Source organism: Conger conger, chromosome 3 (genome assembly GCF_963514075.1).
Source record: "Conger conger chromosome 3, fConCon1.1, whole genome shotgun sequence".
NCBI lineage: Eukaryota > Metazoa > Chordata > Actinopteri > Anguilliformes > Congridae > Conger > Conger conger.
The window spans coordinates 14,068,176-14,081,839 of NC_083762.1; the positions used below are offsets into that span (position 1 = coordinate 14,068,176).

Consider the following 13,664-nt stretch of genomic DNA (forward strand, 5'->3'; position numbering starts at 1 on the left):
TATAATGACTGTTATTAAGATTATTATTTTAGTGTCTACCTGGTGCTTCATTGAAACAGGGCCAGCGAGATGAAAGAGGAAGTCGCCATGATGGCGGCCATTGTGAAAATGTAATTTCAATTGTAATAGGGTTGTAATAGGGTTGCCCAGGCCCTAGTTTTGTCTTTTAGAATTTGGAAAGAGGAACCTGCAGTCCTCTCCCAGTAAACTCATGACATCCTGCATGATCCTTTATAGTGAATAGGATCATCAACATTACTCTGATCTACTCTTATTCAGAACTGCAAGAAAATTCACCCCTGGGCAACTGCAGCAGGATGTGAAATGAAATACCCTGGAAAACCTCACTTCCTGTTCCAGCAAAGTAGGTCTACTAGGGCCAACATGCTCTACAAGGCCTTTTTTGTCCTCGGCCATCAACCGTGAGACAGAATCAATATTTCATATCAAACTCTTTATTTAAATGAGTAGGTTTTTCAAAGGCATCTGATGAAGGAGGTGCCAATAACACATATGGCTTCCTCCTCTTCCTTTCCACAGCAGGGACATTCAGAACCATGGAAAGTGCCTGCAGGACCAGGAGAAACTTCAGCACCCTGCTCCTCAAGCCGGGACAGCCCACTTTCAGACACAAAACCCAGGGATCACATGAGGTACCGAAACATGCGTTTGTCCCATTTAAACTCTTGTGTTCTTGGGAAAGAATGGGCTCCTTACCATTTACTCAAGACCCAGGAGCCCAAAGTATACTTTCATACATGTCCAGTGGAGGTGATATAGGCGCAGCGCCACCTGGGCCCCTGGTTTGGGAGGGCCCGCGGGCACCGGGGCCCCTGGTTTGGGAGGGGCCATAAGCACTGGAGCCCCTGGTTTGGGAGGGGCCATAAGCACTGGGGCCTCTGGTTTGGGAGGGCCCATAAGCACTGGGGCCCATGATTTAGGAGGGCCCATGGGCACTGGGGCCCTTGGTTTGGGAGGGCCCATGGGGACAGGGGCCACTGGTTTGGGAGGGCCCATGGGCACTGGGACTCATCTTACCTGTACATGTCACTGCTGAAGAAATTATGTTTAGGCTTCAGAACATCATTTCTGCCCAAGTTAAACATGAGAAGATTGAGGATCAGTTCAACTAATTAACTTTACCGATTATAGAAGCCCAACCCATGTCCCCCCTTTCATGCCAAAGCCCAGTCATGTGCCTTATGCACCCACATAAATCTCAGGTCATGACTAGGGTTGTGCTCCCAGGTCAAATGACGCTGGTTTCCTCATTCACAGAGATGGCAAACACAGGTTCCTCATTCATTGCTTTAGTGTGAAAGAGGTATGAGATAATACCAGTTTGCCTCCCAGAGAGGCAGTTCTTGAACTCAGTTTCAGAACTTGCCTCCCCCTCACAGACAGAGAAGCCTAACAGACTCATGGGCATGACAGCACGCTGGCTCTGCTTCCACCATGCAGCACACCTCTCTGTATACCTTTCTACCACAACTGTTTCCACCTTTTACCTTTGTTGTAAAATTAAACAGTTTTTTTCCCACTACAACCGCACTACCTCTTCCCTCATCTGTGCTACGTGCCCATAGTGCTGCATGACATACAAACACACACACAAATGCACAAATGTGCACACACACACACAAACACATGCACAAACGTGCACAGACACACACATGCTGAGACGGGTGCGTGGGGGTTGGACCCAAAATGGACGACTCAGAAACAATAGTAATATAAAGACCCCTCAGGGCTTTATTCGGGACGAATCCCAGGAGAGTAGTCAACACAAGCAAAGTCCATACACGTAGATCCAGCCAAACAAAAAGTAAACAAACAAAAAGCACGGTGCCGAGGGAAGAGGCAAACTCGTAGTCGGTAGACGTGCAGGGAGGTCCGGTAGCAGGAGAGCTGTCAGCGGGGCAGATGAACAGACGGACGGCAGGCAGAGGCGTAGTCGTGGACGAAGCGGGAGTCGAAACCATGAAACAATCAGCGAAGCAAAAGTACAAAAACGGTAGGCAAGGACAAAGTCAAAAAACAAACGATGGTCACAAAACAGAAATCAATAAACAATGGTCGGTAAACAGGCGTGGATCGTAACGTGTAATCAAACAGTAAATAATGCTCAAGCGTTGCGTGGTAAACAGAGGCAGACAATTTCGCAGTGAACAGTTGCGCGACTGGGCTATAAATGCAGGTGTAGACAGGTGTAGACAATTAGTTAGAGCGTAGCAAGGAAATGGAAAACAGGTGCGATGGATGACAAGTTTAACAAGGAGATTAGTAATCGTTAGTAATAAACCTATCCTGCCCTAGCATTAGTAAATTAGTAAATGACATGCACGAGAAACGTAAGGTAACATGAACACATGATTAGTCTTGTTAGTTTCTACCCAATCCTGATCTAGCGTTAGTAGTTTTAGTAAATAGACAAATAGAAACACTAGGGGAGTGAAGGACAGAACGAGAGAGAGAGAGAGAGAGAGAAAAGGCGGAACGCAAGGTTTGCGGAAACACATGTAAAAGTGTATGCATAGCAACGACCAGTTAACGTAACAATAAACATGCATGGAAACATAACACAAAGCGAAACTAAGACGATAATCACTCAACATAACCAGGTAATATAATCGTAACGAAACATAACTAGACATGACGAGAAAATAAATCGTAACAAGAAATAAACTAAACAACATGACGAACCTAGACTAACATAATACATGATAAGACACTACGTGACTAAGACAACATGAAAAAACATAAATCAACATAAAACATGGTGAGACAGACCTGAAACGTGACACATGCACACATAATTACACACACAAGCCCACACTCATATTTACACACACATACACACACACATGCACAAACGTTCACACACACACATACACACACAGAAGCACAAACTTGCACACACACATACACACACATGTATAAACATCCACACAGATATACACATACACACACACACACACAGACACACACTACACACTCACACATATATTCGCACACATACACAGAAACATGCACACAAACATGCACAGACACACACTACACCCACACACACATATTTACACACACACACACACACACACACACACATACACAGAGGTTATGTCTGATCAGGGCTCATATGAGCTGTTCGAGGAAGCCCAGCTTTGGTGGATGTGGAGCTGTTGGTTCAGTGAAAGACACACTTCTCCCTCCTCTAATCCAGTAAAAATCTATGTGCAGCACAGGGAGAAAACACTGGAGCTGCCCTTTTAACAGTTAAAAGGCTGAACCAACAGCCACTCTCATTACCATGTTAATCGTAATTAATAGTATTATAGTGCAGTATTTACTGTGTATTTTCACAAAGAAAAGAGATAGTGTGGTCAAGAGATCGCCTTGTTGCTTTTCCTGAATGAATCTCCACCCCCTGAAGTCTCAATAGATTTTGAGGCTCAGTGTGTGTTTATTCTCAAAGTAATTTTTTTCAGACTTGCACACGACTCCAGTATGTAAATAACACATACCAATAATCAGACTGTAAATAACGTTTTCTCTTGTTGCACTGAGAGTGTTCGTACACGGAACTTTGTCACCCAATACATTACCTGTTTGAACAGCCAATAATATCTGCCCCTGACTTGTGACCTCCTACTGGAAAATGATCAGCTCAAGTCCTCCTACTCTGTCCACTTTGAGTTTTACAGTGCAGGGTACAACAGGGTCTCAACCAGAGGAGAGACTCAAGGACAGAAGAGCTCAGATACAGCGATGGCAGCCCTCTGTGTTATTCTTGTGTTTTTCAGCAAACTGTGTAAGTGTTTACTTGTTTCTGACTTTTTGACCAAAATCATTTTACAATCATTTTAAGTAGTGTACAGAGATTACACAGAGATTGGTGGATGTTTTTGCTTTGTTTTTTCCCCCATTGTCAGTGAAGTTGAAATATTGCTTTCTGTTGGATTCCAGGTGGTCTGCTTGGGCAGAGTGTAGTTCAGCCCAAGGCTCTGGTGACAGCTCAGCTGGGAGACACTGTGACTCTCCCGTGTTTCTATCTGGATGATGGAGTGCCTAGAGTCAGCTGGATAAAGCAACCACTTGGACAGAAGCCTCAGCCTGTCGCAAAGATGCTGAACTATCAATCAGATGCTGTGTTTTTGAATGAGTTTAAAAACAGTACACGTCTCAGTGCTAAGACAGCAAAGGGAAGCTTTAACCTGACTGTCTCACATGTAGAGCCATCAGATTCAGCGACATACTACTGTACTTTTATATTCTACGATGAGATCAGCTTTGGAGATGGGAGTACCTTAATGGTGACGGGTAAGTAAGAATTTTATTTTTCCATTGTTTCACTTGCCTAAATTGTAATTTGTCATTCTACATTATAAATTGAAGCAATTGTTTTGCTTCTTTTTTCCAATACTTTTACGAAAATTAAGTATTGATTCAATTTATCTGAGAAAAACACTTTGAAGTCCCTTGCCATGAAATTTACAGGATGAACTGTTTATGGTGATGCTTTCGCCAAAAGCAGAGCTGCCATTTGCTGTACATCTTAAAGGCTACTTGTATATACTCAGTGAGCACTTGACTAGACTTTTTTTAGACTTAATACGTCTTCTGCTGGTGCAGCCTGTCCATTTAGAGGATTGACATGTTGTGTTCAGAGATGCTCTTCTGCATACCACTGTTGTAATGTGTGGTTATTAATGTGAGACCAAGGGGGTAACATTGTGCAGTTCTCAATTTTACAGAATACTTAAAAACACTGTGTTTGATTCGATTTTGGTCAACAATGATATAAACGCAGATTTGGAATATTCAAATACTCATCTATCGTTCAGCTATGAATCCCTAAAACATCACAATGAGAAAATATGAAAAAAAATTAAAAATATAAAATCTAGAGTCCGGTCGCATTTCCTGTTGGTTCTGCACATTGTTCTTTGCTGGTGCATCAGCTGTAGCCCATTGGTTCTTCACACATGAAATCAATCACTCAAAATGCATTCACTGAAATTGCCCTAGTGACGAAGATGTTGAAGATTTGTAGGATTATTGTGACTAATATGGAATCGAATGACTGATTACTCTTATTTGGTGATGTATATTGTATGATGATGTATGATGATTTGTATGATGTATATCACAAAAAAAGTTTATAATAAATATAATAGCTTTTAAATTCATTAAATTTAATAAAAAAGAAAGCATTCAAAACTGATTGCAGAAATTGCATTTCTTTCTTGTTTATCTCATTAAGTTTCAGTGTGTGCAGTGTGTCCCTGTCATCTTTTGTAGAGATATTAACCATTTCTGCTCTCGTGGAAAACATTGAAGCATTATTTGAATATCATTTTTAAAATGTATTTAATACAATGGTTTTAGTTTCTACTATAGTAAAATACATGTAGTTGAGTTAATCAATAGACTTTTTAACATAACATTGCTTCTAGACGTGATCATTTCTAGTGCACAAACTGCATCTGAATCACACATATGTGCAAAAACATGCTGCACTTTATATTATAATCGGCGGAGTCATCTTCAGCTCTCTGTATAAACTACAAAAATACAAAGCCATACTGCATTTATATGTAAACCTTACACAGTGGAATCCAAAGGACAATTCTGTATTGAGTGTAATGAGTGCTAACTTTTGACAGGGCCAGAGTCCCAGAGCAGGACAGTAGTGCTGCAGCAGCCCGAGTCTGAGTCAGTGCAGCCAGGAGACTCTGTGACTCTGCAGTGTACAGTACACACTGAGACCTGTGCAGGAGAACACAGTGTGCACTTGTTCAGACCGGGCTCAGGAGAGTCTCCTCCAGGAATCATTCACACCCATGGACACAGGAGTGATGCGTGCCAGAGGAGCTCTGGGACTATGTCTCCCACACAGAGCTGTGTCTACAACTTCCCCAAGAGGAACCTCAGCCTCTCTGATGCTGGGACATACTACTGTGCTGTGGCCACCTGTGGGGAGATCTTGTTTGGGAATGGGACCAAGCTGGATGTTGAGGGTAAGCTTTAAATATTCATTAATGAATTAATTAATTCATCATCCTAACCCGCTTATCCTGAACAGGGTTGCAGGGGGGCTGGAGCCTTTCCCAGCATACATTGGGTGAAAGGCAGGAATACACCCTGGACAGGTCGCCAGTCCATCGCAGGGCACACACACCATTCACTCACACACTCATACCAACGGGCAATTTAGACTCTCCAATCAGCCTGATCTGTATGTCTTTGGACTGTGGGAGGAAACCGGAGTACCCGGAGGAAACCCACGCAAACACGGGATGTAAACTCCACACAGAGAGGCCCCGGCCGACCGGGATTCGAACCCAGGACCTCCTTGTTGTGAGGCGGCAGTGCTGCCCACGCCACCATCCATGCCGCCCAGCTTTAAATATACAGTATTTAAATCCAGTATACAGTTTTTACAGTAATCCTACTTCAAAAAGTGCATATGCATGGATTAATGCTATTTCACCCAGGAGTTGTGACCATCCTTTCCTGGCTGTCCATCCTGAGGACCGGGGTTCTTTTTGGCGTTGTGATGATATGTGTCATCATCTACCGTTTCAGAAGGCCAAGCTAAGATCAGAAGGTAAGCTGCATACATACTTAAACAGTGTACAACTGCAAGCCCATGAACTGTTTTTAGTGCATACTGCATTGTATTACAAGGGGCTAACACAGTAGGGTCAGGCTGTATGATATTCCTGTGTTCAACATTTGCCTTGGGGACCTCTGCACAGTAATATGGACTGTTAAATCAAATCCAATGTCATACTTTGACTTGATAAGAGTAACATTGATTAATATTGATCACATTTGAACACATTTTCACGCCTGACATTTACAAAAGGATAATAATAAAACAAATATATATAATAATAATAATAATAATAATAATAATAATAATACTCATCATCATCACTGCATTAATTATTTTGAATTTTTTATTTTTATTTTACTTAAACAGGGGCTGCATCAAAACCTAAACTAGACAATTTCTCCAGTAAATATACTGTAATCACATGTGCTGTAATCATATGTGTGTTTCCTTTTAGCATCAAGATGAAGCGATGAATTACGCTGCTTTGACTTTCACCACCAAGAAACCCAAAGTGAGGAGGAAGAAGAGGGAGGAAGAGAGAGAAACGGTTTATTCAGGTGTGACATTTAAAGACCACGAGTGAAGCTTTCCATTAAAATTAATCTACGTCACATGACTGATCACAATTTATCAAACATGTCCTCCTTTGAATTGATGCAGATTACAGTATATGAGCTGTAAACTGTAAATTTGCTTTGAAAAACCAAAAGAGTCTCTTGGAGCTGTGCTTATTCTTAAATGTTTTTTCAAATAAACAAATTAAAACTTCAAAAATTGTACACTGATGTGCAGCCCTGTTAACCGTAGTGCAGTCTTAAGATTCTGCATACTCCCGTTGTCCTTTGGGTCAGAAATGGCCCCCTTTCACTCAACCCCTCAACCCCAAATGTATTTAGCATGAAGAAACAATCTGTCACTCATCACAAAATACGTCATCAAATTTAAAGTTGAAAAAGGAACAGTTAGGGAGTTCTCTCTGCTATTAAACATAGTGGTTGGTCATTTTTCACCCTTAAGACTACACAAGCTTTAAATGTCGTTCAATGTTGCTAAATCTGACACAGTTTAACGTGGCAGTGTATTGCAGTGGTTAGGGAAGAGGCGGTGACTTTCATTCAGGTCATGTACCTTTGAGAAGGCTGTTAACTTGAAAGACTTCAGTGTATATTTAATATGAAACTGTACACATGTAGAATTGTGTAAGTCACTCTGGGTAAAAGAGCCTACTAAACGCCAGTAATGTGATATTAAACAGAGATGGAAAAGTGAAACATTAGGACTACAAAACAAGATCAGATTCACTGATTAGAAAAGATTATAGTGTTTAGGAATGTAGTTTTTGAGGTTTGGAAAGAGTCGATGATAAAATACATTCTTTTCTGGCTCCACTGCAAAGCATCTTTGTGAAAATGCCTCTTTAAAATGCTCTATACAAATAAAATATATATAGTTCTATTAAATTTAATGCTGAATTATTTGTTATAGTAAATATTGTACATGCTTTTTTCTTTGATCTTTCCATAGATCAGACAGTCAGGGTACATACATAATTCCTATCACAATCCACCTTAATGTATAAATACTGTCAAGTTTTACAGGGATATTTACTCCACATACAGCAGAGAGGCATGTGGAGATAATATATCTTTGCACATCCACACCAGTGGTGCATCTGGCATACAGTACAAAATCTGCCACTTCTAAGCCAGGGTCACTGTGAATCTGTGTACTCTTCTGCATGTTTTACTGAACATGCTTTCTGAAGACAAGGCCTCCTGCAGCCAGAGCCCTCTCTGTACCTTCAATAGCCAAAGCACTTCCTGTATGCACAGCGACAACTTTCTTGTGTTCTCAGTTATCGATGCTGCGCAGTTTGTTCTTGGAGAACTGGATGCGTTTTATGACTGAATGATTCAGTGGCAGATACCTTCCTGTGTTCACAGGGGCTTACAATCTAGAGAACGAGGAGAGAGTAATGCCATAACCCAGAATGGACTTTAGTAAAGTATTTACATTAGAGAGCTGAGCATGATTATAACATCCTTTGACTCTTATTCTACCTATTCAAAATTACTGGTATAAGACTGGTATAATGGCTATCACACATAAATAAGATGGCAAACATTTCAATTGCCTGTTATTTTAGTGTTAATACATTTCTACATGTTTTTGAACATACTCTTGATTGCATTTCATACATTGAACTATAACACATAAAGAAATGTCACAGAGTCAAACTCATTAGACTGAATAAACAAGCACATACTGTACTCAGCTAAGCCAACGGGTCTTTCACTCCAGGTTAACTTCTACCAGTGCTTTACGAGATTGTGAAAGAGTGTGTCTGCCATTGGTGTAACTTTGATTCCAGATGTGTGCGACATTTTAAAAATAAATCCTGCTTCTAGCTAGCTCATAGAAACTGCAACAAAATGTTAAAAAAATTTACTCTGACATAAACCCCCATAAGAGGGAGCCTAGGGCACCAGTGAGTTCATCCCAAGGAACTTGATTCTGGTTGCTTGGATGGATCCAGACTGAAGGGGGAGCCCATCCTCCTCAGTCCTTCTGCTGACTGTCTTCTCTTGATGTAAATTCATATTATTTTCAGAAAATCTCCCAAAAATACACAGTACATTTTTGTGGTTTTTCGGATGATCTGGAGAGAAAATCTGACTTTTTGACTAAAGGCCACCCTAGAAAAATGGTGACAGTAAAAAAAGCAGGCAGTAAATGTCACATGGACATACCTATTGCTGATACACTGCCTGTGCAGAGATCAAGTGTACTCTTGATTGAATTTGATACATTGAAGCATAACAGCTTCAAAAATGCACCAGCACAAGCAGTTATAAGAGACTATGCTATCAAGAAAGAGTGTGTCAGCCATTGGGGTAAGTTTGTAGGCAAAAATTAACTTGTTTCTAAAAAGCTCATAGAAACTGACAGAAATCTTTTACACACAGCTCTCTTTTTCATCAGTAGTGCAATGCGTTTGTCCATTTCAGACTGTTCCGTTGTGGTGACAGGGGAGGTTCACTTATTTTCCACCCACAGCCATATATATTCAGCTTTACTCAGACCAGAGCTACACAGGAAAACTGACCTGCAGTAGAGATCTGTGTTCACACTTCCTTCTCTCAGCACTGAAACCACACTGGCACTCCCCCTCATGCCTCAGACCACCTTTCCATTTTTCAACTGTCTAGAAAAGAGCGGCTTTAAAACACTGCACAAACAACATTTCAAAATACAAATAATGAAAAATCTGTCCCTCCATAAATTGTGCTTAAATTCATGTGACAAAAGATTGGTATTGCCCTCTATAATTAACTTTAATATTCTGTATTCATCATCATTCACGTTTTTTTCTAAAATGTGTGCAATTCAGAATTTTACCAGTAGGGAGCAGAACAGCATACAATGTAAAACTCTTCAGAATGACACCATTTTGGTCTGATTATGCTGTTTTAGACAAATGTTTTTAGCTTGTGTGCATCCTTCATATTTCTGATATACTGCTTGCAATGATGAATATCATTTTCAATATCACAATAAAACTATTTTCAGGGCATTGTCAGTTTTAATTAAAGACTGTTTCTAACTTCATAACATCCTGAGACCAGCTTGCTGGAAGAATGCTTGGCTCTGTGGTTTGGTCTCTCTGGCCATTGACTCAAAACAAAACCCTTCTGCTCCGCCTTTGTCGTTTCCATAGTATTGACCTCTCTCTCTCTCTCTCTCTCTCTCTCTCTCTCTCTCTCTCTCTCTCTCTCTCTCTCTCTCTCTCTCTCTCTCTCTCTCTCTCTCTCTCTTTCTTTCTCTCAAACTGCATTCTGGGTAGAATTTATGCTGTTATTTTTGTTTCATTGATTATGCTTAATGTGGCAGCAATTAAATGCATAAAAGCATGCAGAGATTGGTGAGCAGTTGTTATGTGGGCAGAAACTTACACATTGTTATTGAGAGAGGTCAGAGGAGAAGGGCCAGATTGGTCAAAGTTGACAGGAAAATGACAGTAATGAAAATAACCACACTTTACAACAGTGGTATGCAGAAGAGAATCTCTGAACACACAACGCATCAGACCTTTGAGTGGATTGGCTACAGCAGCAGAAAAATGAAGTCTAAAATAAAGTGATAACTGTGTGTCTATTCAATGCCATTTCCAGTGTTCATTGTGAATTTAAATTAAAATGTACTTGAAATCAGAAACTGATCCATGAAAATAAATATGCACAATATGTTTCCACTTAATATTGATATGCATAATCATTTCATATAACATACAGCATGGAACAATGGATGATTTTCATCGGTTGTTCTGACTCTAGTTTTGTCTTTTAGAATTTGGAAAGTGGAACCTGCAGTCCTCAGTGGTAACTTATCTAGTCTTGTCCGGTAACCCTGGTCTCCTCTGGTAACTCCTCTAGTCCTCCCAATTCACACATTTAAAAAACTCTGACCTAAACCCCCACAAGACTAGGGCACCAGTGGAAAGAATAAACTCCCTGGTGACAGAAGTGTGACAGAAGTTCATCCCAAGGATTCTTTACTGAAGCATGCTCTGGAGACAAAATCATTCAAGGTCATTGTGCTGACAGGGAAGCGTCACTTATTTTCCACTCACAGCCTTATATATTCAGCTTTACACAGGAAGACTGACCTGCAACACAGAGCTGTGTTCACACCTCCCTCTCTCAGCGCTGAAACCACACTGACGCTCCAAACTCGACCACCTTCAGACAACATTTCCATCACAACATTCTAGAAACCAGAGGCATTAAAACAGTGCACTTGTATTCCAAAATTCAAAAAATTAATATCTGTCCCCAAGATTCCAAATATAGTGCAGAAATTCTAATGACAAAAGATTGGTATTGCTCTCTTGAAGTAAGGAGGGCTTTTAACATCATTCACATGTTTTCTTCTAAAATGTGTGCAGTTCATCCCTGTTTCTAACTTCATAACATCCTGAGACCTGCTTGCTGGAAGAATGCTTAGCTCTGTGGTTTGGACTCTCTGGCCATTGACTCAAAACAAAACCCTTGTGCTCCGCCTTTGTGGTTTCCATGGCATGCACCTCTCTCTATCTTTCATTCTCACTCTTCTTTCTGCTCTCTCTCTTTATCTCTCTTCCTCTCTTTATTTTTGGTTGCATTGTTTCATTTTGTTTGGTTTTGAGGGGGTGGGGGATAGGTCTTCAAGTGTCAGACCCTCAGGCCTCTGATGATGACACATGTGCTTTGTCATGGACAAACTGCATTATGGGTAGAATTTATGAAGTTATTTATGTTTAATTGATTATGCTTGTTCAGAAAATGCTACACTTTTCAATTATGATTACAAAATCATGAAACTACTGACACCTCACCCTGGTTTCAGTGTAAAATTACAGCCTGAGGGACGTACTCACAGTGATCACTTTAGGCAATGTTATCAACTTTACTCTGATCTACTCGAATTCAGAACTGCAAGAAAATTCAGCCCTGGGCAACTGCAGCAGGATGTGAAATTAAATACCCTGGAAAACCTCACTTCCTGTTCCAGCAAAGTAGGTCTACTAGGGCCAACATGCTCTGCAAGGCCTTTTTTGTCCTCGGCCATCAACCGTGAGACAGAATAAATATTTCAGATCAAACTCTTTATTTAAATCAGTAGGTTTTTCAAAGGCATCTGATTAAGGAGGTGCCAACAACACATATGGGTTCCTCCTCTTCCTTTCCACAGCAGGGACATTCAGAACCACGGATAGTGCCTGCAGGACCAGGAGAAACTTCAGCACCCTGCTCCTCAAGCCGGGACAGCCCACTTTCAGACACAAAACCCAGGGACGGGTACCGAATGAGGTCCCGAAACATGCGTTTGTCCCATTTAAACTCTTGTGTTCTTGGGTAAGTATGGGCTCCTTACCATTCACTCAAGACCCAGGTGCCCAAAGTGTACTTTCATACATGTCCAGTGGCAGTGATACAGGTGCAGCGTCACCTGGGCCCCTGCTTTGGGAGGGGCCATAAGCACTGGGGCCCCTGGTATGGGAAGGCCCATGGGCACTGGGGCCCCTGGTTTGGGAGGGCCCATGGGCACTGGGGCTCATCTTAACTAGCTGCCAGCACTGTAAGTGTCACTGCTGAAGAAATCATGTTTAGGCCTCAGAACATAATTTCTGCCCAAGTTAAACACAAGAAGACTGAGGATCAGTTCAACTAACTAACTTTACCGAGTATAGTAGCCCAACCCATGTCCCCCCTTTTATGCCAAAGCCCAGTCATGTGCCTTATGCACCCACATAAATCTCAGGTCATGACTAGGGTTGTGCTCCCAGGTCAAATGACACTGGTTTCCTCATTCACAGCAATGGCAAACACAGGTTCCTCATTCATTGCTTTAGTGTGAAAGAGGTATGAGATAATACCAGTTTGCCTCCCAGAGAGGCAGTTCTTGAACTCAGTTTCAGAACTTGCCTCCCCCTCACAGGCAGAGAAGCCTAACAGACTCATGGGCATGACAGCACGCTGGCTCTGCTTCCAGCATGCAGCACATCTCTCTGTATACCTTTCTACCACAACCACAACTGTTTCCACATTTTACCTTTGTTGTTTTTCCACTACAACTGCACTACCTCTTGCCTCATCTGTGCCACGTGTCCATAGTGCTGCATAACACACACACATTCACAAACGTGCACACACACACACTTATACACACACAGGCACAAACGTGCACACACACATAGACACACCCACAGGCACGCACATATACAAAAATGTGCACACACACACATACACACATGCACAAACTTGCACACACACACACACACATGCATAAACATCCACACATAACTCCACACATCCACACACAAACTTTCACACACACACATATACTCATATGCACATACAGGGACACACACTACACCCACACACATATATTTACACACGCACACACACACACATACATACACACATACACACACACACACACACACACACACACACACATACACACAGGTTATGTCTGATCAGGGCTCATATGAGCTGTCTGAGGA

General features: G+C 41.5%; 1 protein-coding gene across 1 annotated transcript; it reads left to right on the forward strand.

The window, feature by feature from the left end:
• The first annotated feature begins 69 nt into the window (after window positions 1-69).
• On the forward strand, window positions 70-7,092 carry LOC133123226 (uncharacterized). Its single transcript, XM_061233567.1, has 6 exons — window positions 70-110; window positions 3,801-3,808; window positions 3,964-4,317; window positions 5,664-6,017; window positions 6,586-6,607; window positions 7,074-7,092. The coding sequence occupies exons 1-6, from the start codon at window positions 70-72 to the stop codon at window positions 7,090-7,092; spliced, it is 798 nt and encodes a 265-aa protein (XP_061089551.1).
• Window positions 7,093-13,664: the final 6,572 nt, after the last annotated feature.

Excerpts from the sequence above, each read along its gene's own strand:
- LOC133123226 (XM_061233567.1), top strand. The coding sequence starts at position 70 with ATGAAAGAGGAAGTCGCCATGATGGCGGCCATTGTGAAAAT. Across the intron at positions 4,318-5,663 it reads GAGTACCTTAATGGTGACGG|GGCCAGAGTCCCAGAGCAGG; the intron begins GTAAGTAAGAAT and ends AACTTTTGACAG. Across the intron at positions 6,018-6,585 it reads GACCAAGCTGGATGTTGAGG|AAGGCCAAGCTAAGATCAGA; the intron begins GTAAGCTTTAAA and ends CTACCGTTTCAG.